Source organism: Notechis scutatus, chromosome 8, assembly GCF_049901735.1.
Source record: "Notechis scutatus isolate UNSWTSFEM ecotype Mainland chromosome 8, rNotScu1.2, whole genome shotgun sequence".
Lineage (NCBI taxonomy): Eukaryota > Metazoa > Chordata > Lepidosauria > Squamata > Elapidae > Notechis > Notechis scutatus.
Genome location: NC_142016.1, coordinates 11,122,798 through 11,150,764, shown reverse-complemented (window position 1 = coordinate 11,150,764; position 27,967 = coordinate 11,122,798). Strand labels below are relative to the sequence as shown.

The following is a 27,967-nucleotide window of genomic DNA, read 5'->3' as shown; positions in this document are numbered from 1 at the left end:
TAAAACTGTGTTCAAGAAAAAAAAAAATGTCATCTCCCTTCTCTTCTCTCAGCAAGATTCGCAGAATGCCACTTCAGTTGCAGCCAACAGAGTAAGTGAGGGCTTATTGGAGGAAATAATCTAAGTCTAAGTCTGTGGTAGAAAAAAAATCCCATATTTTGGCTTCCGAATATCACAACAGATGGACAGTCCTACCTCTTTTGAATGACTAAAATGGCCCTTAAGCTTCTTCCATTAGTGAGAGCATTACCTGGGAGAGGTTAAATGTTTCTAATACACTTAGTTTCATTCAGTTTTACTACAGTTTGAAACTATTAACCATGATGTTTTATATTTTTTAATTTTTTTCTATTTTAATGTTACATATTCCTACAGGAAATCCTAAGTTATTGTTTGAGTTATGCATATGGTCTAACTTCCTTAAAAAGAAGAACTAAACCATTCCAAAAAATAAATCATACGGCAACCTCGCAAACGTGATTGCAAATGTGATATATTGACATGATAATTGAATTAATTTTCCTCTTTATTTTTTAAATTGTTTCTCCCATTTGTTTCTGGATTTTAGGAAAAAGGGAGGACCACCCCCGATAAATATCCAGAATGGTAAATTAACAAAGCTTCATATCTTTTATTTTAAATACATGTTGTAAACATTGTAAGCTTTTCTTATAGTTTAATGAACCATAGGATTATTTTTACATCCCAGATTCATAAAAATTGCTGGTGTTTAAATACCATACCATTAATGTTATATATTTCCATAAAGCTTTTAAAATTCTACCAGGAAACAATTAAACTATAGAATGCTATGAAAATAACCTTTGGGACATATATAGGAAATATGGAACTAAGAAAGTTCTGCTTGATTTGACCAATTGATTTGATCTGATTGTTTTTTACACCCATATAGATGACAGTTAGCAAAAGATGGTGGATGCAATTAATGCTGTTTTAATGTGCCATACAGTTTCCTGGAAAAAATGCTTTGAATCATTCTTTCACTTTGTTATATCAGTCTGTGTGGGAAAAATGATAACAATTGATACCATGTGGCAATGGATATTTCTTTCTAAACAATAGAGTCCTTGGTGCTTTCTGAGCTTGGTTGTTTTCTTTCAGATGTTTCATTACCCAACTAGGTAACAACATCAGTGCTAGAAGAGTGTGGGACACACACACACTCTCTCTCTCTCTCCCTCCCTCCCTCCCTCTCTCTCACACAGCAGAATAAAGAGAATATCATAGCTTTGCTCTTGATAATAGTGTATCCCTTTGATTCACAGAAGATGAAGCTGCTATGATGGATGAAATTCTAGGGCCAGGAGCTCAAATTCCAGTACAAATTAATTTGCCTTCTTGCTCAAATGGAGCTACAGCACAATCAACCATTCTTGGTATGAGTCAAGGAATTGGATATAGAATTATGTAACTGTACTGGGTAATGCTAAGCATTTACATTAGTCACTTTAGAATGAGTAAGAGTAAGTTTAATCATAATTCACTGTACAGTTTAAAAAGCTGACTTAATGAGACCCATGTCCCTATGCTAAAAATACTTTGTGGTTCCTGTTAGATTGGGACCACAATTTGAATTCCTAAATTTTGTGTATAGAACAAAACCAAGAAACAGCCCTTTTCCCTGAAATCAGATAGCTTCTCCTCATGAAAGTGGAGATACTGATATAGATAAAGAGCCAATGCAGACAACATAGCAAGTCTTCGGGAAGTATGGCCCATTTTTGAGCAATACAAAGTGCCCTTAAACTGATTGCTAGTATGAAGGCTCGTCTCCAGATTATCCTCATGTCCTGCTCATTTCATGTCTTCAGGGAATGCTCCCAGTGATATGGAATTGATGACTTCTATGATGCATAAAATTGCTTCTTTGGAGCGGAAAGTCAAGAGCCAAGCACAAGCAATCCAAGAGAAGGTGACAACACAACCAGTGCAGGAATTGCCCTTGAACTATTTGTAACGGTTCAGACTGGAAACTGTTGAAATGTTGTTAATATTTTACTTACCATTTTGTTATTTTTAATTTTTTATGCATTTTTTTTAGGCCAGCTTGTAGCAGATATCTCATTAGGATAAGCGGCAAAATTAAGAAGAGTCATGATTACAATAAAAATAGTATAAAACAAGTAATATAATAACATCAAAACAACACATTAAAAGAGACCAGATGATAATAAATGTAGATAATTTGGCACAAGATGTGCAAAGAAATTTAAAAGATACAATAAAAAGCTCTGTATGCTAAAAGGGCATTACTCTATAGTTGCTCTTACATTGGTATGTTTGGAGTTAATACTCAGAAATGTTTTCTTTGACAGGGCACTTAGGGAAAATTGCAGTCTTAAAAGCTGAATAGATATACTTGAAAAGAGGTACAGGTAGTTCCTTGACTTAAGACTGTAATTAGGACCAGAAATTCAGTTTTATGTTGTTATGGTTATAAGTCAAGGCACCACATAACCAGAAGTAAATTTCTGATTTTTTTTATAGTAGTTGTTAAGCAAACATGGTGGTTGTTAAGTGAATGGGGCAGTTGTTAAGTGAGGCAATTGTTAAGTGAACCTATTCTTTGAATGGACAGTTTTTGCCATAAACCAGCAAAAAATATTGGGAATTAGTCACATGACTATGGAACACCATGGCTGGTTTTAAATTTGACCGTAGAAGAGCAGGCAGGATTAGGGGGCAGAGTTAAATGTGTCATTAGTTTAGAATACTTACGTGTCCACAAATGCTCCAAGCCTCCTTGAATTCCTTTGACTCTTATTGAGCACCAGTTTAGTGTGGGCTATTAGTTGACTAAATTCTTGTGTGGGGGCTTCAATAAATCTGTTGTGCTGCAAGTTAATGTATGGGTCCTGATCTTTTGCACTGTCAGGGGGAATAGAAATAGTCAAGGACAGGAGAATTTTTCCAATGCAGAAAATGAAATGTGAATAGTAGCAGATGAAAACAGACAGGGGACTAATGTGCTTTCCAAGTTTCAGAAAATTGTCTGGCTCTGTGTCTATAATAATCAAGTTGAGTTTGCATTAATATAAAAAGCAACTTGCTTTGACCTTTGCTTTTGGGCTGGCAGAATAAGAAGATCAGAGAACTTGAGGAGCAGATCAAAACCCTTCAGAAGAGAACAGGTAATGTGAATTCCTCTTCCTTTTCTTTTAGTCCTCAACAGCAGGCAGTGACTTGGGAAAAATGGGAAATGCAAAACAAGAGATCATATTTCATCCTTAGCATTAATAGAGAGATGGATTGTAAGACTTTGTAGACTACTAAGATCTGAAACTGATGAAATGTGGAAAAATAATACGAAGAATATATATCCCAAAGTAAATTTGTCTTATTTTCTGTTCTGAATCAGAACATTTATTGATTTTTCATTTGGTTTGATATTTAAAAAGAAAAAGGAATTCCAAATTCTTTTTTTTCCCCTCCCTATAGAAAAAACGTCATCGGGGACAACCCGAGTTGAGGAATTGGAAACGTTATGCCTTCAGCTGCAACGTCAGGTTTGGGAAATGGAGGTTAGCTAAATAATAGAAAGAAATAAAAATTTTCCTTTTCCCCCTAGGAATCTGAGCTTTTTCATGAATTCAAGGAAAACTGACAGTTGTTGAACTGGAAAACTACAGTGTGTCTCATGCAAACAGTAGTGGAAAGAAGATGGGACACACACAAACACCACCCTTTATGCCAGGAGTGTCAAACTTGATTTCATTGGGGGCCGCATCAGGGTTATGTTTGACCTTGGGGGGACGCTGGTGTGTGTGTGGCCAGAATGGGTGTGGCCAGCTCAATGTCACTTGTGTCAGGGGTGCCTATGGTGGCCCGAGGGCTCTGCCAGTGAAAATGGGCTCCTAAGCTCTGTTTTCAGCTGCGACAGCCTCCTTCAGCCCTCTTTGCCAGCAAAAGCAGAGCTCAGGAGTACTGTGAGCTCCATTTTCACTGGTAAAGGCACCATGGTCTGATCCTTTGCTGTTTCCAGGGCAGCCCTGTGGGCCATATCTAAGTACCCCGTGGGCCGGATTCGTTCGACACCCCTGCTTTATGTCATTCTCTGTTGCTATTAAGAAGAGACAGGAGGGACTCTGCATCTGCAGAGGTGGCTTTGTGATTCTCCTCCCAAACAACATTTTAAAATGTATTAAAATTCCCTACTTAAAAATGGCCTTAGTTAATGGCCTTATGAGCCAGGGTGGCGCAGTGGTTAGAGTGCTGTACTGCAGGCTACTTCTGCTGACTGCCAGCTGCCTGCAATTTGGCAGTTCGAATCTCAGCAGGCTCCAGGTTGACTCAGCCTTCCATCCTTCCGAGGTGGGTAAAATGAGGATCCAGACTGTTGGGGGCAATAGGCTGACTCTGTAAACAGCTTAGAGAGGACTGTAAAAGCACTGTGAAGCAGTATATAAGTCTAAGTGCTATTGCTATTAGTTGACTTTCAGGAAAATTAGTAATTTCAAGTTTTAACAATTTTAATTTTCCTATTCTATCTTGGAATGTACATATGTTGTCATTGCAGATAAAAAGATTAATGTACCAATTAATAAATACTATCAATTTCCTTGTCCCTAACTTTTCTATTCCCTCTCCCATAAAGCTTTTTCTGAATGACTATGGATTGATCTGGGTTGGGGAAGACCCTGGTTCTTTGAGAGATCTGGAGTCACAAGAGGAAGAAGAAAGCCTGACAGCAAAAACGTTTTGGAAACCAGGTTAGCTGGGAGGAATGATTTTCTTTTTTTAAGAAGCATGAAAATATACGTCATCTTTTATTTTAATCTCATTTCTCCTCTTTCTCTACTGATTTTATGAATAATGAAAGACATACTTTCAGTTTCTTGAAAGAGGAAATAATCTTTTTTTTCTTTGCAAAATTTCATAGAGTAGTTATGTATTTTGATATCTTCTCCCCATCAATGTTCATTATATAATCCTGCTGATACATCTATGGAGATTCTCAATTATCCAGGTTATGTTTGTCCCAAAGATGTTTTCAAAAGGCAACTGGACTTTCTTGGGTTTTTTTCCTTGAAGATATTTTGCTGCTCATCCAAGAAGTTTCTTCAGTTCTGACTGAATGTTGTCCCCACCCTTCAGTCAGAACTGAAGAAACTTCTTGGATGAGAGCAAAATGTCTTAAAGGAAAAAACGCAAGAAAGTCCAGTTGCTTTGTGAAAAGCACCTTTGGAACAATCCTGCTGATAGTTAGACTTGTGATAACAAATAGCAAGACTTTCAGGTGGGTTTTGGAGGAAAGCGTTTATTGACTGTTCCTATCAAAGCTGATTTGTTTTATATACTAGGAAACAAAAATTGGCCTTTTTAGTCCTCAGGAAATTATTCCATTCATTTTTCTATTCAGATGAGTTTGGAAATTATTTTGCCATATTTCTAAATATTAAATATTTTATTTTTGTTGTTTATAATTAAATTTAATTTTGTGGTAATTTTAATTATATACTTTTTAATTATATTGCAGATCCTTTGGAGGAGGGTGTGCGGTGAGAATTATAGTAGACATTTAGAAAATATTTTTAAAAGCCACAAACATATCTTACTTTTTAAACTGTGCTTTCCCTAGGAGGGAAACATCACTATACCTGTAGCATATGATGAGAAACTTATCAAATAAAGCAATGCCTTTGTTATAGAAATGCAGATAATAAAATTCAATTTGTGTGCCACTGTCTACCAAACTATTGCCCCCCCAAGGGTATTTAGACTACAGTTCCCAGAATTAATGTCAGGAGGACATCCAGAGGATATCACATTTGGGATTGGAAAGGTTGCATTGGAATGTTGGTTTTGCTTTTGCAAAGATGCAGTTCAAATACTGAGCTTGCACTAAAATTCAGAACTATGCCTTATCTTTGCCTTCTCACAGTCGTTTCTCCTTTCATGTAGGTGAAGCCATCATTTCTGAAACCCCAATCAATTTTGATTTGATTTTCAAGAATCTGAAAGATTTGAATGTGTTAGCTGGAGAAGGTGTGTCCCAAATCAAACACACTACAGGTGGAGCTCAGTTGAAGCGCTTGGATTCAGTTCCGATCACCTTCTATCAGAATGGGATTGTCATGTTCAAAGGGCCTTTCCGGTCCTATGAAGATCCTTCCACAAAGGTAGGGATCAAGCTTCGAAGAAATGAAATTGTTGGCTAGTAGCTAATCTGAGATTATCTGATAGCATTAGCACTGATGATGTTATGGAAATTGGGTAATGACATGTCTGCAAGAAAACATCCAAGCTTCTAGAGCACCAAGGACCTCTCATTTCAGCCCTGAGCTAGAAATATTCTGTGGTGACCTGGGGTGTGGCACAAAAGCAACAAAGTCACAAAAGTAGGTAAAGTCCTTTTAATACCTCCAACTTGGCCCCCAGTGTCCAGTTATCATTGGCTGGAGAAAAAAAATCTCCCAAGAACAGTTTTTAAAGGGAAGAAATTCCATCCGAACCCAAAGTACATATAAATTATAAATAAAAACCAACACAAACCATGCTGCAGCAATTAACAAGACAGGGCAGGATAAGGAATTGCAGACTTCAAAAGATAACGAAACACACACAGTTGGGAGGACGCCAAGACTTGACAAACAAAGATAATTAATGCTTTGCTTCCAGCAAGGTGCTGTGTGCAACGCCTTTTTTAAATCCTGTTTTCCCAGCTGCAGCTAATGAAGGGAATCAGGGCCTTTTCCTCCCCTGTAACTCACGTAACTAACGTTGCTCCCTTCTCCGTTCCTCCCTGTGTGCTCTTGGATGAAGAGGGGGTGGCCCTGGGTCTTCCTCTGAATGCCCAGCCGGACTGTGCCCTTCCCCAGTTTCTTCCACAGCCACCAGAGCCACACTCCCACTCCCTGTCAGCTGCTCGACCTCCCCCTCGGAATCAGATTCCAACAGGGCCATGACATATTCTCTTTTATTGGAATTTGAGAGTTACTAGTACATGTACAAAATAAAAATCTTTTGTGACAGTAACATTCTCCCACAACCATCGCCAAGCCCTCTCCCCGTCCTTATATTGTGGCAGAATCTTGTCTTTTAGTGGATCTTTGGGCATTTTGATCATTACATTTGGAAAGACTGACAAGATAAAAAGCTGCAAAGATGCAACAGGCATATGACAAGGTACAATTTGGATTTTACAACAAAGAACAGGAACTAGACAAAATATTACAAGGAAGTGAAAAAAAAGATTACTAAATTATACAATTGCTTATTGGAATTTAAAATGGAAGAGGAAACGGTTAAGGAGAATATGATAATATGGGCTAAAAATTGCGGTCGTAACATCCACTTAGAACAATGGGAATGAATATGGCAAACCAGCTATAAATTAATGTTATCAGTATCACATAAAGATAATATAAAATGTTCTACCGCTGGCACCTTCCACCAGCAAGATTGGCAAAAATGTTTCCCAATATGTCACCCAAAAGCTGGAAGTGCAATCATAGTCAGGGAACGTATTTTTACATGTGGTGGACATGCCCCAAGCTCGAAAATACTGGTCTAAGATACAGGGATGGTTGGAAGAGATGACAAAATTAAAGATCAAACTCAATCCAGAGACCTTCTTATTGGGAATATCAGAACTATCATGGAGTAAAAAACAACAGCATCTAATACTACACATTGTCACAGCAGCAAGAATAGCCTTTGCCCAAAATTGGAAATTAACAATGGTACCCACAGATCTAGCAGTAATCAACAAAATTTACCAATGCGCAGAAATGATTAGATTAACTATGATATTAAAAAACAAGGAAATAAAGAAGTATAGTGGAAATGATTAAAGAAATATCATGGAACAACAGAAATAAGGAAAAATGTATAGCTATGTTTACATGTATAGTATAGCTATGTACATAGGTGTAGTAGTGTAGTAACATAGAAAAACAAACTATCACGACGTATTAATAACATAGATAAGTAAGAAATTGGGAATTAGATTTAATATATTTTTGTAGTAAATGGTTTCAATTAACATGTACACTGTTATGAAAACACTAAAATGTGAGAATGTGATTCTCTTTTTAAAATATTTTTTTCTTGAATAACAACAAATAAAAATGAAAAAAAATGCCAAAAAAAAGATGCAACAGGCATAAAAGTATAAAAAGAGATCATTGATTGAAAGACTCTGTTCCTGTGGCTCAGGAGAGGTGGAGACTGTGGGTCACATACTCCTTCGATTTTCTTTTTGGTGGCCCAGTGGTTAGAGTGCAGTACTGCAGGCTACTTCTGCTGACTGCTGACTGCTAGCAGTTCAGCTGTTCAAGTCCCACCAGCTCAAGATTGACTCAGCCTTCCAACCTTCCGAGGTCGGTAAAATGAAGACCCAGATTTTGGGGGGGCAATATGCTGACTCTTTAAGCCGCTAAGAGAGGGCTGTAAAAGCATTGTGAAGCGGTATATAAGTGCTATTGCTTAGAGATACTGAAAAACCAAATTCTGCCAATAACTGCTAGGTATCCTGGCCGTTCTGATACTGCCTATCTTCAGTGGCTGCTTAAGGATGAACAGTCCATAACTACAGTGCAGGTTGCTAGATTCTGCACAGGAGCACTGGAGATTTTAATCCACCATAGGTAAAGGTTCTCCTCACACATACGTGCTAGTCGTTTCCGGCTCTAGGGGGCAGTGTTCATCTCCATTACAAAGCCGAAGACGTCTCCATGGTCATGTGGCCGGCATGACTAAATGCCGAAGGTGCACAGAACGCTGTTCCCTTCCCACCAAGGTGGTCCCTATTTTTCCACTTGCATTTTTTACGTGCTTTCAAACTGCTAGGTTGGCAGAAGCTGGGACAAGTAACAGGAGCTCACTCCGTTACGCGGCGCTAGGGATTCGAACCGCCGAACTGCCGACCTTTCTGATCGACAAGCTCAGTGTCTTAGCCACTGAGCCACCCCGTCCCCAATCCACCATAGTTATGTTATATAACAAGTGTGGCAAACCTTTGCACTGCTTATTCCTTTCCCTTTTAGTATTAAACTGACAACGGGCCACACAGTTTATGGCTTGTAATTTTAATATAGTTATGCATGGATAAAATCCAGACTGGATTTTATCATATATTTTAGTTATTATTTATTATTTTATACTAAAAAATTTAATTGTATATTTACTGAGTGTTTTTATTTGTTCTGGTCTCTGGTCTATGACTGTAATAAAGTTAATTGAATGCAACATTTAGTTGTCAAACTGATGTGGAACCACACTTATTCCATGCTGGGCTTAGACATACATCTCTGAAAGTTCAGCCTTGGAATAAGCAGTTTCCAACATAAACAGTGCAAGGTGTGTAATTTTGTTTCCCAGAAAGAAGGGTTGTGTAATATTATTGTTGATGATGATGACCATGCTTAAAAAGGAAAACAAAAGAGAATACAGAACTTGGTAGGGAAACATGAAACAAAAAGGAAGCACTGGAGGCTCAAATAGCAGCACAGAAAGGGAAATGGGATAATAAGATATGGAGAAGTTATTGAGAAGAATATTGATTTAGCAACTGTCCAGTTAGAGAAAAGAAAAGAAGGATTCCAGCTGAAGTGGATTGGGTAGCCGAAATATTACAGAAATTAACAGAAGAGAATAACAGCACAGGGACCTTGGAGGTCTTCCAATCCAACCCCCTTCTCAAGCAGGAGACCCTAAACCAGTGATGGCTAACCTTTTCAGCACCAAGTGCCCAAAGTGAGCGTGCGCGTATTCCCAAAATGCAATGCATGTGCACCCTGCGCATGCGCCCCTCCCCCATGCATATACGCACCACCCTCTGCCTATGCGCACATGGCTCCTGAGTGCTCCCTGTCACCCGCGCATGCGCAGCAGAGACCTGAAGACCAGCTGGTTGGCGGGAGGCGCACGTGCTGACCTGGGGTGACGGCTCGTGTGAACAGAGAGAGGGCTCTGCGTGCCATCTCGGGCACACGTGCCATAGGTTCACCACCACGGCCCTAAATTATTTCAGACTAATGTCTGTCCAGTCTCTTCTTAAAAACTTCTAGTGATGGAGAGCACCCACCACTTCTGAAGGCAAAGCTGTTCCACTGGTTAATTGTTCTCACTGTTAGGTAGTTTCTCCTTAGTTTTAGGTTGCTTTCTCCTTGATTAGTTTCCATCCATTCTTTCTTGTCCTGCCTTCAGATGGTGGAATATTGGAACCTTGCTATCATGTCATCCTTAGTCCTTCTTTTCATTAGACTAGCCATACACAATTCCTGCAACCGTTCTGCATATGTTTTAGTCTCCAGGCCCTTAATCATCTTAGTTGCTCTTCTCTGTACTTCATTGAAACCAAAAGTACGCCAAAATATCTGCTTGCGAAATTCCAGGAAAATGCTTGGATTAGAAAGTGTCATGATGATGATGATGATGATGTACAAGCAAGTTGCGGTGGCCTAGAGGTGGAGCTGTCGCCTCACAATCAGGAGGCTGTGAGTTGGATCCCAGGTAGAGGTTAATATTTGGAATAACTCTCCTGCTTGAGCAGGGGGGCTGGACTAGATCAGTGGTTGCCAACCGGTGGGCCGGGACCACTGGTGGTCTGTGAGAAAATTTTGGTGGTCTGCAGAGAAATGTCCCCCACAAAGCAATCAATCCAGGCTGCGTGGGAACACAAGGCTGCGTCACACCCACATGGCCTGCCCACCCTTTGGCTGAGCGCAAACCTGACCTTGAGTAGAGCCACGCGAGCTGGAACTGGAAGGTAAGACCAACGGCAGGGGAGGGAAATCCGTCCCATGGTGGCTTGATGACATTGGTGGGAAAGTCAGTCCCATATACCAGAGCTGCAACTGTCACAAGACTGGCCCTTTGGTCATCCTGGAGCAGCTCCTTCAGTCCATGGCAGGCCGGTGCACCTGGGTGGAGGAGCAGCTGCTCCGGGATGACCAAAGGGCCAGTCCTGTGACTACTGCAGCTCTGGAATATGGGACTGACTTTCCCACCTACGTCAGCAAGCCACCGTGCAGTCAAAATTCATATTAGTGGTCTGAGGGATTTAAAATTATGAGTTTGGTGGTCCCTGAGGTCCAAAAGGTTGGCGGCCCCTGGACTAGAAGACCTGCAAGGTCCCTTCCAACTCTTATTCTATGTCTATGTTATCCATTTAGTTGTGTCCGACTCTTGGCGATTCGGTGGACCAGATCTCTCCACCTCTTCCAATCTTGCATTACTTCTTTGAGTTGTTCTATGCTCTGGCTGGTGTCAGCTTTGATGGTGAGAAGCTGTCAAGATCGATGCCAATCCTTGGAGAAACAGGAGCTGCAGAGATTCCACAACTGTTCTTCCACAACAGAATTTTGATAGCTTCTAAGTTTCTCTCAGCCCCATTTCATACCATACAAAACCAAGGCAAGGTTATTTTAAAGTCCTCTCCACTTGCCATCTTTTCAGGACTGAAAAGTCTTTTTCTTTTCTTTTTTAGGTTTTTTTTTTTTACCTTTAATATTTTTATTGAGTTATGAACTATTATATAAGATGCAAAATACAAAAGTAAATAGAAAAGCAGTGGGGAGGAAGAGGGGGAAGAGACGTGAGGAAGGATAAGAAAAGAAAAGAACATTGACTTCTGACTTTCTTTATTGCAGTAAAATAAGGTGTTAGCATCAAATCACAACTTTCTGCTTTTTCATAATATGAACAAGCCATTTCTAGGACTGAAAAGTTTTTTCTTCTCCCTTAATGGTTCGCTGTTCTGTTCTGAAAGCCAGATCTATCTTCATTTACAGTTAGCAAGCTTGAGCCTAGCTGGTGTCCTAGGCCAGAGGCCTCCAAACTTGGCAACTTTAAGACTTGTGGACTTCAACTCTCAGAATTCTGGGAAGTCCACAAGTCTCAAAGTTGCCAATTTTGGGGAGCCCTGTCATAGGCTATTTGAATGCATCACAAATCATGAAAGAAAACTCCTGCTGGGGTACTGATTTTAAAAGGTAACGTGTGGGAAAAGCACCTTTCCTTTCCACCTGTGGCTTATTTCCCACAATCTGTCTGTCTCTCTCCAGGCTTCTGAAAACAAGGGTTCCAGTATTGGGATATGGAGCTTTGGCTGAGAGCAAAGCAGGCTTTATTTCTCTTACATTGCCAAAAACAAGGTTTTATTACTTCTCATTTGTTTGCCCTTTTCAACTGGAAAGTTTCACGTTTAAACAGCCGAGTCCTGTTGATTCTCATTCTGAAAGGGAGTTGGAGGAAGTGAAAATGAACTGTAAAGTGCCTTTCTTTTTGAGACAAACACAAGAATCTATATGTTACCTTCATAGTATTTCAAGTTCATTTATTGCACATCTGCCATGAATGGAAGCTGCTTCTTGTTTTCAGCCTGTTGCAGTTCCCCATCCACAATAACCAAGCTGTCTGGGGCCTTCACCACATGCAAATCCTAGAATCTGGTGTGACCTTTTAAAGTCTCCCCAGAAAGATATTGCAATGTATACAAATTAAGTTGCTTCTTTCATTTATTTCATTTATTTATCTGTATCCCATTTTTATTACCTTTGCAAATAAGTCAAGGTGTTGAACATATCCAACACGTCTTCCTCCTCCTCTTTTCCCCACAACAACCCTGTGAGGTGGGTTGGGCCGAGAGTGTGCGACTCTCAGCCTAACCCAGCCGGCTTTCATGGCCAAGGCAGGACCTGAGTTCACAGTCTCCTGGCTTCCCATGCCTTGACCACTAGACCAAACTGGATCTCATATTATTGTTGTCTTACTGTCAGGATTCCGGCAGTTACCCCAATTAAATCATGAGTCTTGAGCCAAACTTCCAAAACTTTAAAAGGATTTATTGGGAGTTAACATGTCCAGCACTGCCTGGGTTTAGCCGACTCTGAGACACATAATTCATTGTCACCCTTGATCCTGGTTTCCCCCCACCCCCTGGGTGTATCATAATTAATATTTTCCAGTGGGACACATCCATAGCCAAGTCATCAATCATGCTCTCCAGTTAGAATTTTGTGTGGCAGAAACTTCGGTCACCTAGTTACTATCTATGAAAACATTTATGGAATGCAGTTTTGGTTTTGCAAACTGCTGCACTGCTCCCCCCTCCCTTTCTGTTGGTGACTAAAAAGACCAGAGAAATATTTTATGAATTGATACTTATGATAAATAAGTTAGTTATTGGCTGAAAATTGTAGTTAAGACGTTTGCTGAACTACTCCATTTAATGTCTACCTAGATTTGACATTTTTATATGGAGAAAATATATTCAGTGCCCCCTAATCCTGTTATCCTATATTCACCAATTAACAGAGATACTTCCATCCATGTCCTGTTGATACTCAAAGTCTAAAAAACAAACAAACAGGATGGGGCAGGAGTTTCCTTTGTATTCTGATTTTCTTTCCAGAAGAAAATCTTTGTTCTGTATGCTTAATTTTTTAAAATTATTACCATTTCTACCAATTCACCTTTAACAGTTGCTAGGCTGACTGGCCTAAGTTTTCCTGGATTTCCACTTAATCACTTTCTAAAAGGGATGTGACAGTGACCTCTGGCACTGACCCTGATTTGAATAAAAAGGGATAATATTTGCTAGGAGGCCCGAAATTTCTCAAATGAATTATTTAAGATAAGTGGAGGCCATCAAGACCCAGTGATTTGTCTTTGAATGTCTCCTAGAATGGATGCTCTTGATATCCCATTTTGCTTCAGTTGTTCCAATTCCTATCCTGAGAAAGTCAACCCAAGCTCACTTTTGGTTTAGTCTATAGTTCCTGTTACAGACAGATGAAATAATTAATTCAACTTCTCTGCAATTTCTGTATCTTTCCTGAGGATCTCTTTCCCACCTTCATTCTCTAAAGGCCCCTCAATGATTTTCTGCTTTGTACATAAAGTTTTTGCATTCATTATTATGATTTTATTATTTTTCTGCTAGACTTTTGTGTTCAGCTTTATTCTCAGTCTTCCCATTTCTTGAGGGTCTGGGACAGTAGCTGGAATGGGCATTATATATCTAGGTGTACTACTTTTTTTGAGAGTTGCCTAAGATTCTCCAGGTTGTTTGCCTGCCTGCCTGCCTGGTTTCTTGGTATGTTCTTGATCTTTGAGTTAAGATATTAGACTTAATTTTGTCTTACTTGGTGCCTTTCGGGATGTATTGGACTTTGTATTTCAGCATCATGGCCAATGGATAAAGTCCAAGTGTTGAACAGCATGAAATTGGGGAAGCTGTAATAAATGGGCACTTCCTTTCTGTCTTCCCCTCCAGATAACTGTTTCATTGGCTTAATGTAGACTCTATAGTCTAGTTGGTTTATCTTTGCCAGGAATATACAGAAAGCCTCCCCTGTCCTTGCCAGATTGTAAACTTGTTCTTCAATGCTACATATACAGTTGGGATTATGGTTTCACATTTAAATATTGCAATTCACATTTCATTATTAGAATAATTGAGACCCAGTTGGATGCAGTGGTTAAAGCACTAAGTTAGAAACTGGAGGCCGGTGAGTTCTACTCTCACCTTAGGCATGAAACCAGTTAGGTGACTTTGTTAGGTGATTAATTATTTAATTAATTAATTAATAGACTTCTGTGCTGCCCATCTCGTCAAGGTGACTCTAGGCATCCTATAGTCAAGAAATTAAAAGACCATATAAAACATTAAAACAATAAGTAAGTATCATACAAATGAAAAATTCAGACAAAATTTGATTAACCATGATGGAAAGGCAGGGAGCAAAATAGGCATAGAGTAAAAAAATTTAAAAATTGAGAAAAAACAAGTGTAACTGAATTGTAGGATTGTATATAAATTAAGCCTTTGGTTTCTTAGTGTAATAAAGTACGTTCTTACCTAATCGACAAACCTCAACAGAATAACCAGTCAAGAAACTTGAAAAGACAAATTACAGTCTAGCTGATGAAATTATGACTCCCAAATAGGTCTCTGTCCAGCCCTCCTTTTTATTTAATTCTTCTATTCTTGGCCTCATCTTTATTGGTTGCTGTCATTCCTGGGCTAGGTAGGTTTCACTCCTTGATGTGCAGGTTCCACCAGGTAGTCAGTAGCCAAGGCTAGTTTCAGACTGGGTCACTCATTGGTCTTCTCATGTCCAAGTCTGCATTTCTTGAGATTGCTTGGTCTGTTCTTTTCAATCAGGCTGTTCCCTGTCTGCCATTGCTACTGAATACAGAAAATGTTGACCTATTTAATTTCTTCTTTTTTTTAATGGTGGGGAACAATAAACATTTTCTGTGTAAACCCCCTGATAAAAAGGGAATACATAAACGGAAATAGATAAGCTGTCAACAGGCAAATAATTGAATTTTTCTCCATTGTGGTTGCTATGTCATTATGGGGGAAATCTAATGAGTTGGTTCTGTTGTGGTTTCAGCATTGCCTGCGAGATATCATGGATGGCTTTTTCCCTTCTGAGCTGCAAAGTCGTTACCCCAATGGTGTCCCATTTCAGGTATATCTTTATAGCTTCCTGTTTTTGAACTCTGGGTTTCTTGTCACTCCAGAATTGAAATTCTGAGGTCATAATGCCTACAAAAAAGATACTCCACTACAACTTAATACTGTGTTGATTCTGTGGTTTTATGATAATGGATCCGTACAATCAGCACAGCTTCTATGAGGTGTGTTGAAGTGTCACTGACATATGGATAGAATACTTTCTGGTCAAGTTATTATACCTAATTTTTGTTTCATTCAAACAACAGACAATTGGTTTTTGTTGAATATTTTTGCAAGCTGTGAAAGTTTTTTTTAAATTATCAGACTGTTTGAGGAACTGAGAATGCTTCTTGTATCAGAAACTAGAACAATTTCTCTCATAAAACCTTCTTTAGAAGAGTTTAATTGTCATTTCTGTATTTTTGCTTTAAAGCAATTCTATTTATGTTAGGTTTCTTTTTTTCCTTTTCCTTCTTAGTTTGCATTTCTTTAAATTTCCTTTTTAAAAATACTGTTTTATTTTTAAAATAAAGATAATAAAATTCAAAAATCATCTACTAGTGGTAGCAATTTCTACTAATTAAAATTAAATTAAAAGGTATTTTCAGTAGGTAAATAGTTTAAGAATACCACTGGATATTTCAGCATCATGAAGGCTGACAAGATCAAATTCTGTTAGAAAAATTAGTTTAGATTCTCATTATGTGACTCAGGGAAGCAACAGAGGAAAAAAAAAAAATTGAAACATGGAAAAGCACATTGGCTCTCAAAAAAAAAATCTTTACCAGAGTAATTTACAACAAAGATCAGAATGTATTTTTTTTAAAAAAGCAATAAATAAAAATACAGTTTAACTCGGGAGATTAATAGGATAGTTTCTTTATGAAGAATGGAAAAAAGGTAAACCCACAAGTTGGAAACAGAAAAAGTTAAACAGCAAATAGATTTTTTTAAAATTGAGAAAAGACAAGTACAGTTGAATTGTAGGAATCTGTATAAATTGCCTTCAGTTTCTTAATGTAATAAATGATCCCTCATCCAAATATTATCTAGGTTTACCAAATGCTTACTTTTTTTTTAAGATTAGTGAAGATTGGCAAAGTGCTACTGCCTAGCTATACATTTGCCAATTTAACAAAGCAAGCAATGTGAAAGGTAGTTTCTTTGTTTTATAATTATCACAAGATACATACAAATACAATTTTATTTATTGAAATCAAGCCCAAAATAAAAGTAAAATATCATTTGTATACCAAAAGTACAAATAAGCCTAAAGAGATCCTTTGAAGGTTGTTCATCATATCAAACTCAATGGCTTGCAAACATTAATTGCTGCTGTCCTTCAAAAGCAAGAATCTGTCAGCTTGACCTGGATCAACGAACAACAAAAATATGAAGCTTTTCTGTCTGTGTGCATAAAAGAAGTAATATTGCAACATATATAGGATGAATTTAACAGAACTGGAGCCACGGGGCAAAATTGGCAAGTTATATGTATTTTATTAAACATCCTACATAGAACTGCTGAAGAGAAGATGCTAAACTGACTCTTAAAGAAGTAACTTTATTACAGCTAGGCTGTCCCTCTTGTTCCCTGGTGGAGTTTGAAAACAGACCAGTCTCATTGTGTGACCACATTGTTTAGCAACAGTAGCTCTGGTAGCCCCTGGTTACCTTTCTTAAGAAAGAATTGCACAGACTGTGACCATGACTTCCAATTTCTTGCCCGCTTCCTCATTGACTTGTTCCATGGAAAGCCAATAGGGAAGGTTGCAAATCATGATCACATGACTATGGCATGTTGTGACAGTCAGGAGTCCGAGCTGGTTGCTTGAGTGCTCCATTTTCAATCCCACCACCCACGCCCTCACCCACAATCACTCCAATCCTCCCACATAAACCAGACATGAAACATGGCAAAACTAATTCTACTCTATTGTAAAGCTCCATGATTGTAAAGCTCTTGCAAATCCAAAGGCCCAAATTTGGCTCCATTTTTGACTACTTGATTTGTTAATGCAGGTCTTTTCCTAAGTTTCTTTCTCTGTTAAGTAGCTGCAAGTTCCTGCCTCTCTTGTCTAATTGTTTCCTGGGTAGCATCTCCTCCTCTCTTTCCCCAATATCATTCTTAACTTCTTACATTCCATCACAGATGCTGCAACTACATCAGAACTGTGGCAAATCTAAACAGCTTTGGAATGTCCTTGAGTTTTAATTTTATTGGAAAAGCTCCTTCTATATCAGAGGTCTCCAAACTTGGCAACTTTATTTTATTTTATTTTATTTTTTTATTTGTCAATTGCTTACAAGATAATAGGTATAAGTAAAAACATAGTTATGAATAAATAGATACATATATAGATAATATATATATATATATAAAAGAAACAATAGGACAGGGACGATAGGCACGTTGGTGCGCTTATGCACGCCCCCTACAGACCTCTTAGGAAAGGGGTGAGGTCAATAGTAGACAGTTTAAGGTTAAAGTTTTTGGGGTTTGGGGAAAAAAACCACAGAGTCAGGTAGAGTATTCCAGACATTGACCACTCTGTTGCTGAAGTCGTATTTCCTGCAATCAAGTTTGGTGCGATTAACCTTGAGTTTGCATCTATTGTTTGCTCTTGTGTTGTTATGGTTGAAGCTGAAGTATTCATTGACTTTAAGACTTGTGGACTTCAACTCCCAGAATTGAAGCTCTGCTGGCTGGAGAATTCTGGCAGTTGGAAGTCCACAAGTCTTAAAGTTGCCAAGTTTGGGGACACCTGTTCTACATCATATACAGCTCTATGTGAGCAGAGCTGTGAGCTTTTGAGTTTCCAGTTTAGGGATTGGGAGGGTTTTTATTTTTTTTATACTGTATTCAGTCTGTGTTAAATCTTACTCTAGTCTACAAGATTTGTGTTCCCCATCTCAAAAGGGCAGGAAAGCATCCTGTCCATTTTGTTCACAGCAGATTCTGGTAGCCCAGAGAAAACCACTTTGGAGGGGCTCCGTGTGGTCCTGAAACTTTTGGTACCCTGTCCTGCCTTGAACTAAGAAATGTATATGTTACACAAAAGTAGGATTGAAGATCTGAATAATGTCCTAGAACGTGTCTTATTTAAGAAATGTACCCCTCCCTGCCTCTTGAAAGATAGTACAGTACATCAAAGAGACCGCACAATTTAGACACTCAGCAAGTTTCAGGCAAAGGAGGAAAATTGTAAGGCCATTTACTGATGCCTGGAATTTATTTTTGAACTTCCTTGAACATATTATCAGCTAGAACATAGCTAGAATAAATAAAACACATTGTTTTACTGATCCTTGTTAAGAGATAAGCCTCATTTAGGTAGGGTATTTATGTGCCTCATACCCAAGGGTGGGGGAAAATTTTATTACATTTGTAAACTTTCATTGTTTAGAGATGCATGGGAAAGCCTTGTTGAAAAAGGGGAAACGTGGGCCACTGTTTCTAAAACCAGCCCATGTGCACATTGGGCTGGTGACTGCTGAGGAAAACATCTGCTCTTTTATCAGTTGACGGTTGGGTGTAGGCCCTAAAAATGAATGCTTGGTTAGCTCTAGAGAGGAAATACAGACTGGAGGAAACAGAGAGTAGCAAAGTCACCAATATTCTGGTGCATTCTTGAAGTCTTAGACCAGAGGTCTCCAAACTTGGCAACTTTAAGATTTGTGGACTTCAACTCCCAGAATTCTCCAGCCAGCGAATTGAAAATCCACAAGTCTTAAAGTTGCCAAGATTGGAGACCTCTGATATAGAAGAAGCTTTTCCAATAAAATTAAAACTCAAGGACATTCCAAGGCTGCTTGGATTTGCCACAGTTCTGAAGTAGTGGTACTTAGACCGGTCCATAAAGCTATGCTGGCTGGAGAATTCTGGGAGTTGAAGTCCACAAGTCATAAAGTTGCCAGGTTTGGGGACCCCTGTCTTAGACTGTAGCTCCTATTATCCCAATCTGGTTATATTTTGCCTCAGCTCAGGAGAAGCCAAAGCAATAGCTAGTGCAGTGATGGCGAACCTTTTCGGCACTGAGTGCCCAAACCGGAAAGTGTGTGCATGCGTGTGCATGTGTGTGTGCCAGTGCGTGCGTGCCTGGGTTTTGGTCATTTTTTGCCATTTTTGGGGCCGTTTTCAGGCTGTTTGGGGGGTAGTTTTCAGACCATTTTTCAGGCCGTTTTCAGGGTGTTTTTAGGCCATTTTCAGGCCACAAATACCCTGAAAATGGTCTTTTTTTTACTCTTTTTGGGGCTGTTTTGGGGCCATTTTGAGGCTGTTTTGGGGGGCATTTTCAGGCCATTTTGGACCATTTTCAGGCCATTTTTCAGGCCAAAAATAGCCTGAAAACTGGCTGTTTTTGGACCATTTTCAAGTCACTTTTGGGGCCAAAAATAGCCTGAAAACTGCCTGTTTTCGGCTGTTTTGGGGGGCATTTTTGGGCGCTATGGCACCCGTGAAGATCAGATGGCCAGCGCGCTTGCCCACAGAGAGGGTTCTGTGCGCCAGAAACCAGAAAAGCATCTGGAAACGACATGTGTGCCCACAGAGAGGGCTCTGTGTGCCACCTGTGGCACGTGTGCCATAGGTTCGCCACCACGGAGCTAGTGTGTGTGTGTGTATGTGTGCGTGTGTGAGATGCAGTTAGTCCTTGACTTATAACCATTCATTTAGCAACCGTTTGAAGTCACAACAGCATTGAAGAAAGTTACTTGTGTGCAAGAGTGGTGAAAGTTACTTGTGGCCAATCTTCACAGCATCCCCACAGTCAAGGGAACAAAATTTGGACACCTGGCAACCTGAATGTATTTATGACAGTTGCAGCCTCCCAAAGTCAAGTGATTCTTCCTTTGCAACTTTCCTTAAGCCCACAATGGGGAAAGCTGGGTTTGTTTAATGACCATGTGAATCGCTTAACAACTGCAGCGAATCGCTTAATAATCATGGCAAGAAAGGGCGTAAAATTGCGTGTGACTCAATTAACCTTCTTGCTTTGCAATGGAAATTCGAGTTCCATTTTGTGGTCATAAGTTGAGGATTAGCTGCACGGTACATGATATAATTGGACTGTGGTATCACTGTTGCAAATGCCTGTCAGATAGTTACTCATTTATGAAATGAAACTTTTTTCTGTTCATAATGTCTGGAATATATTCATGGTTTCCCCCTAAAAGACCATGAGAAAGAAAGATAAATGTTCTCTCTACAATAGCTGAAAAATGTAGGTGACCTGTTGTTTTGTACTAATTCTGTTGATTTTATCAGGATTTGAGGTTGTGTAAGACTAGTGAAAGAAAACAGAATTAAGAAATCAATCAAACTTTGAATAAGTTCTCTCTGCCAGTTTCCATTACTGTAATCAGCATTCATTTCCAAACATCTGACTCAATTTCAATTGAGCTCAAGGAGATTTCTTTAGAGATACACCTGTAAAATACCATAGTTTAAGTGTTCAGATATTTATAGTTGTATGAGAATTAAAATCTAGTGATATATGGTCTGGGAAAGACGAATGAGAAATCCTTGTTTTTTAAATAAATGGAGAAAATGCATTTTAATTATTTGAGCATCTTGATTATTACTAGATATCTGCCATTGTTGGCTTCTAACACTTCTTATTTTGCATTCATTCTATAACTTCCTTTGTAAGAACAATATATTTATTGTGTCATAATGTTCAGTTCATTATGTGCAAGGCAACTCCTTGTTGGTTTCCTATAATGGGGTGTTATCAGGTGTGCTTACATTTCTGGTGTCTGAAATGTGGTATTTCCTTTGAATATTGACAGAAGAAGGAAGAGGTTGTTTCCATAGCATTTGTTATTGCTACTAACATCCAGTTTCATCTGCTTTTTAGTCTAACAGTGACCTCTGGAGTCTGGAATCCAACAGGGTACTTAACAGCACCGGGATTTATTCCATAGGTCACCAACAAGAGGGATGTCTCCTTTCAAGAACGGAAACTGCCAGGGTATTTTCCTGGCTTTGGCCAGGCCGTTGGGCGTTCCAAACCAAGTGGCATAAAGGAGACAAATGAAATCTCAGGTGATGGTTGGTTTGTTTTTATTCAAATGTATCAGCCACCCAACTGCAGTGGTTATACGTGTCTATTGCAGATTCATTCGGAGTTCAGAAATTCCAGGAATGCGGTTTGAGTTTGGTGCTACAAATACCTCTTTAGTAGTTTGTTCCGCTATTCAAGCTTGTCCCAACCTTCCCTGCTGTTGAGCATTGAAGTTGTGTAGGGGATTGCAACTCCCATTCATTCCCAGATGCCAACACATCTGGAGGGTACCAGATTCCTAAAGGTAAAGGTTCCCCTCGCACATACGTGCTAGTCGTTTCCGGCTCTAGGGGGCAGTGCTCATCTTCATTACAAAGCCAAAGAGCATGACTAAACGGTGAAGGCGCACGGAACATTGTTACCTTCCCACCAAAGGGGTCCCTATTTTTCTACTTGCATTTTTACATGCTTTCAAACTGCTAGGTTGGCATGCATCCTCTTTGCATAGGACCATTTATTTTATGCTTAGAGCTTAAGTGGGTTGTATCCAGATAATATCATGCTAATTGTAACCTGGGTATCTCTCATTCATTAGATAAATACAGGTAGTCCTCAAATTACAACAATTCATTTAGTGACCGTTCAAAGTTACAACGGCACTGAAAAAAGTGACTTATGATCATTTTTCACACTTATGACTGTTGCAGCATCCCTATAGTCACGTGATCAAATCTCAGAAGCTTGGCAACTGACTCATATTTATGACTCTTGCAGTGTCCTGGGGTCACGTGATCATCTTTCGCATAGTCAATGGGAAAGCTAGATTCACTTAACAACTGTGTTACTAATTTAACAACAGCAATGATTCACAACTGTGGCAAAAAAGGTGGTAAAATGGGTCTCACTTAACCACAAAAATGTGAGACTGAATTGTCATAAGTCGAGGACTACATGTACTGAGTTAAGGAGGCACTGTTGAAAATGTCCACTTACAGTAGATGCTTGTGTTGTTTGTGCAGATAGCTACAATAATCAGACATAAGAAAGGTTGAAAAAGAATGTACAATAGCTGTAGGTCATATTGAATAAGAGCTTCACTCCTTGACTACTGGAATTCCCTTTTGTGCTCAAAATCTATGTTTCTGTATTAGATGTATATTCCAATTATTTTCAGGAACTCAAGCTGCCATGCATAGTGCTTCCTCCTTCTGTTTCTCATACAATTGTGGGTGGTTTTAATACACCTATATTTGAGAGGATTTTGCCCAGGAAAGAAACCTATAGATATTTAAGTTAATTAAAATGAAACCTCAGCATGGCTTTGTCATTGTTCACATACCCCATAAAGCATCTACTCATGAAATCCTTTCTTTTGGCAGGTCCCAAGCTCACCATGGAACAATTTTTGAACAAACTTCCAAAGTCACTGGTTCGAGACGGGCAAGTGATAGGTATCCGGGAAGATCTTAAAAAGACCCTTCAGGTAAGATGCTGTCTAATTTTGCATCCCCCTCTTCAAAGCTACAAAAAAACAAAAAAACAAATAACAACTGAGATCTAAAAAAGCTATTTAGAATTATTACCAAGCCTTCTTGTTCTTTTTGAAATAGGTCTAGTAAAGAAAGCTTCCTTTCTTTTTGATCTTTGCATGTGTGGGCTGGTTGACCAGAAGGCCATCATCTGACTTAACGTCTCTTAGGGCATTTGAACATTGGCCCACATTTCCCTCTTTGCTTCCAGGGCCTGGATGGAGCGCAAAGCCACGAAGTAGTTTTGGTGGAGACGCCCAGCCTTACAGCACTGAGGAAGAGGTAAACGGGCCTCTTGAATCTTCATCGGTTCTTTCCCTCGTGCGTCTTGTTATGGCAGAAATCCAAAGCTGGAGTAGCACCAGGAGCACAATGTTTCACAGTGTTCAGGGACATGTTTTATATATGGAACCCTCTGAGATATGATTCTGGTTGCCTCCAGAAGGGAGATGATGAATTGCTTGGTGATGTTGCTAGTCAATGTAGATAAAATGGACTTCAATGAATCAGTTTGGAGGTCTGAATCCATCTCTTTCCTTATCCCTGATTTTATAAGAACATAAATCTTGTGTGACATTGCCAAAATCTTTTTTGTGAAAAAGAAACGTTAGTGTTCATTTTGGCTTTTTTCCCCGTTTTGTACATCATCCTCTATCATTTTCAGAGGGCAAGCTTGTATAAAGCAATCAATCCAACAAGCAAACCCGAAAGAATTGGGAGCACTTTTAACAAAAGGTTGACTCCTTTTCCTCAACAGTTTTGAGGTGTTTGCATGCCAGCCTCGATAACCAACCCCATTAAGTAAGCTGAATTTATGATTTGTCTTCCTTCTCCATCCTAATCTCATTATGCACCTGATCACTCCTGAGAAGCCAAGTCTCCCATATTTTATAATTTAGTGACTCTCCTCCCCCCCGACATGTGCAGGCCACTGTTTTCCCTGAGACTGTTTTGCATGTTGGAGTGATGGATTGTGGATGCTAAGTATTTGTGTGCCAGAACTAGAACCAGCATAAGGTAAATAAAGAAAATACACAGTAGCCTTCTTCAGTCAATTTGTGTTGGGACTGTAGCATGATTGAAAGCTCTGCTTTCTGGGAAATGGTAGATTCAATACATTTGGAGAATGTTAGGACAGCCTGTATCTATTTTATAAAAGGGGTGATATCATTCACACATACCAGTCTGCCTGGGTTATTCTGGCCTCCTTAGAGAAGCCATCGTTTCCATCCCCATCTCCCTTTAACTCTTAGACTGGAAGGGAAGCAGAAGACAGAGTGTTCTGGCACCAACATTTCAACTCTCCGCATAAAGTCAGAGGATGGAGAGAAGACATACATTGTCAAAATGTCATTCACAGAGACTATTGGAGACTTGCGACAACATCTTGCTCAGAACAGGTAGGAAGAATGATGGTCCAGCCAAATTTGAGAAGGATGCTAACTAATTGTTTTGTTTTATTTATTTATTTATTTATTTATTTATTTATTTATTTATTTATTTATTTATTTATTTATTTATTTATTTGATTTGCCAATTGTTTACAAGATAATAAGTATAAGTGTATACATAGTTGTGAATACATGAAATGGGTACATATAAGAAAAATAAAAAGAATAAGAGAAACAATAGGACAGGGACGGTAGGCACGTTGGTGCGCTTTATGCACGCCCCTACAGACCTCTTAGGAAAGGGGTGAGGTCAATAGTAGACAGTCTAAGGTTAAAGTTTTTGGAGTTTGGGGAAGAAACATTTTTTCTTCCCCAAACCTCAAAAAAAAGTTTTTGGGGTTTGTGGCAAACATCGGTTTGAAAAACTGAAAAACAAGCTCTCTCCCGGTTTTTGCATTTTAAACATGACTTGCCAAGTGTAATCTCAAGAAATAAAAGAGCCCTGGGAGTATTTAAGCATGGGTTCAGAGCCATGCCTGAAACAAACTTGGGTCTCCTGCAGCTTGGTCTATGTTGTTCCTAAGTGCTAACCATTTCACTAGATCCTGGCTTCCTCCCACTGCAACCTCAATATTTGGGGCAAATGAGAAATAGTTGTTTGCAAGCCATAAATGGAGGCATTTTATTATGACTTGCTATCTTGGAAAGAAAGGAAGAGGATTTGTTTTCAGTATAAAATCAAGGAGGTAGGATAATGCCCTCTCTTCCTGATTATGAGCTGAGCACTGGTTGGCTGAGATATCCTTTGTTCATCACTTGGTTAGGAAGGGTAAGCTTTGATTGGCTGTCAGATCTCTGTGAATGCTTCAGTCAGATTCAGGTAGAAATACAGTACTTAAGCATTCTGGAATTTAAGAGGTTGGCACAGTCTGTGAAGCTCTGCGTTTCAGTCATGAATCAGAAGATTTGGGTGATGCAGAGACAGAAATCTTTATGGACTCTACAGAGTGGAGTGGAGTGGAGCGGAGAATAAATGTTTGTTGACCAGGGACTTTCAAAATATAGATACAGAGGGTTTGTTTACAAACAGTTGTGCTTGAAGCTTAGGGTTTGCCTTATGTGGAGATCTGGATTGGTCATCTAAATGTCTCAGAACTGTAACTCCCAGAATTCCTCATCAACCCAACCAAAGAGGTTAACAATAACACTTAGACTTATATACCGCTTCACATGCTTTACAGCCCTCTCTAAGCGGTTTACAGAGTCAGCATATTGCCCCCAACAATCTGGGTCCTCAGGTTCTTGAAAATGCAAACCCAATTCATCCAGGTAGTGTTAGGTTGGAGAGGATGCCTGGAGGCCCACTTACTTTCACATCCAGTAACTATAATTCTCCTACTGAGAAACTAGGATTGATTATACTGGTCATCAAGAGTCTCAGCCAGAGCCATCAAGCACTAGCCATTGTCTGATTGTTAACCCAACTTTTTGGGTGGCCTGACTTGCATGAGTCTCACGATCTCTCTTCTTAAACTTCCTTCCATCTAAAACAGGGGTCTCCAACCTTGGCAACTTTAAGGCATGTGGACTTCAACTCCCAGAATTCCTCAGCCAGCGAAGCTGGCTGAGGAATTCTGGGAGTTGAAGTCCACAAGCCTTAAAGTTGCCAAGGTTGGAGACCCCTGATCTAAAAGGTAGTCTGCTATCCTCTTTTCTTCCCTTACATGTGCCTGCAATGGCATAGTATTATTTTTCTTTTTTTGATGACTGATTGGAAATAAACTTCCTTCCCAAATGTTTTTTTTTCCCTACAAAAATAAAAGCTGCATTTTTTTCTGAAACTGGGTTACTGGAATAGCAATTCTCCAAAAGATAGTAGAATTACTTGAAATTTGGCAAAGTAATATCCAAAAAGGATTTATTGGTCTGAGAATCTTTTTCCTTCAAACTGATTTAAGAGATAGCCAATAAATCTGGAATATACAACCATTCATTTAGCAGCCATTCAAAGTTATGGCACTGAAAAAGGTAATTTATGATCACTTTTTACACTTAATACTGTTGCACATCCCATGGATCATGTGATCAAAATTGAGTTGCTTGGCCACTAGCATGCATTTCTGAAAGTTGCGCTGTCACGTGATCGCCATTCGTAACCTTCCCCGCCAGCTTCTGTCAATGGGGAAAGCCAGATCTAATGATCACACCATTTACTTAACAGCTGCAGTGATTTGCTTAACAACTGTGGTAAAAAGGTCGTAAAATAGGGCAAAACGCACTTAACAAGTGTCTTGCTTGGTAATGGAAATTGGGAGCTCAGTTGTGGTCGTAACTTGAGGATCACCTATAACTGAATTTTTGAGTTGAAAAATAAAATCAACTCTGAACTACCTAAAACTGAATTCAGGAAGGCCACCAGATTGGAAAAGTTGGCAGGTGTGAAGTGAGTCTGTTTACAAACCTGGTTCTGCTTTTTTCTAGGGGTGAAGCACTGCAGCCCTATGAGATCCTCAGCACATTTCCCCTGCAGGTGTACAACAACGATGCTGCGAGCCTGGAGGAATGTGGGCTGGTCCCCAATGCATTTCTTCTGCTGAGGAAAAAACTCTCCCCTACCAAAGCAGGCAGGGAATAGCTGTAATGGTTCACAGTAGATGATGCATCAGACTTGGCTGCCGTTCAGCTAGGACGTTGTGTGCCTTCTTCTCCTTCTCCCAAGGTATACGAACCAAAGGTCTAACTGTATGAGAGCAGGTCCAGGATGGAAACAAGTAAAACTTGTAGTTCCAGCTACACGGGTTAGAACTAGCCACTGTATTCTGCCTTCCTGCCCCCCACCCCACCCCCATCCCCTAAGTAAACAAGCCAGGGCAAATTAAAGGAAGTTGAATGGTTTAGATATAGAGCAGTGTTTCTCGAGCTTGGCAACATTAAACTATGTGGACTTTGTCAGAGTTTGTTGTAGAAAATCAGATCCGGACAGCACACACAGATAACCGATTCAACAGGATTCATTAACTTCTTTATATACATAATAACACATGAAGTAAATATACAATACCAATGGCAGATTTTCCAATGTGGCAGCAGTTACAGGCAAAAAACAAGCAGAAGAGAGAAGAGTTTCGGTTTTGATTCAAAGTTGCAGACTAGTTTGCAGCTTCAGAGCTTAATACAGAGCCACGCCCAAGCTCCTTCCAGTTTTAGTTTCCAAAAAGTCCACGTTGGCTGACTTAGTTGCTATGCCTATTCATTGGCTGACCTTGTTTACCATGCCTTTGCCAGTTCATGAATATTCTGACAGACTTCGACTCCCAGAATTCCCCAGCCAGCCATAGAGCTTTATGCAACACTTTAATTTCTGATCCTGACAGAGGTAAAGACTTTAGCCTTATTTGTCTCATTCTACCCATCCTGAAAGGAACTGAAATAAACTGGCCTTTATTACCATTCCTTTAGGAATGTCAGTCTATTTCTGCAAGAAAAACAGTTGGGCAGTCAATGCCAGTTGGCAACTTCTTGAGCATGGTAAAGCTTTTGTAAAACACAATACCCATTTGGGGCATCACGGCCTCCCCCACCCCCCACCCCCCGGGGCAAGATGTGCCT

The 27,967-nt window shown here is 39.5% G+C and overlaps 1 protein-coding gene across 3 annotated transcripts; it reads left to right on the top strand.

The window, feature by feature from the left end:
- On the top strand, positions 1-27,808 carry UBXN11 (UBX domain protein 11). Of its 3 annotated transcripts, XM_026676039.2 has the most exons (14): positions 1-91; positions 569-606; positions 1,287-1,397; positions 1,833-1,933; positions 3,098-3,152; positions 3,460-3,542; positions 4,616-4,730; positions 5,923-6,140; positions 15,369-15,446; positions 21,359-21,479; positions 22,818-22,921; positions 23,179-23,249; positions 24,221-24,367; positions 26,840-27,808. In XM_026676039.2, exons 1-14 carry the CDS (start codon positions 27-29, stop codon positions 26,991-26,993), a joined length of 1,461 nt encoding a protein of 486 aa, XP_026531824.2. In that variant the 5' UTR covers positions 1-26; the 3' UTR covers positions 26,994-27,808. The 3 variants fall into 3 exon arrangements, with proteins under 3 accessions (XP_026531824.2, XP_087826770.1, XP_087826769.1); XM_087970644.1 differs by lacking the exon at positions 1,287-1,397; XM_087970643.1 differs by lacking the exon at positions 15,369-15,446.
- The last annotated feature ends 159 nt before the right edge of the window (positions 27,809-27,967 follow it).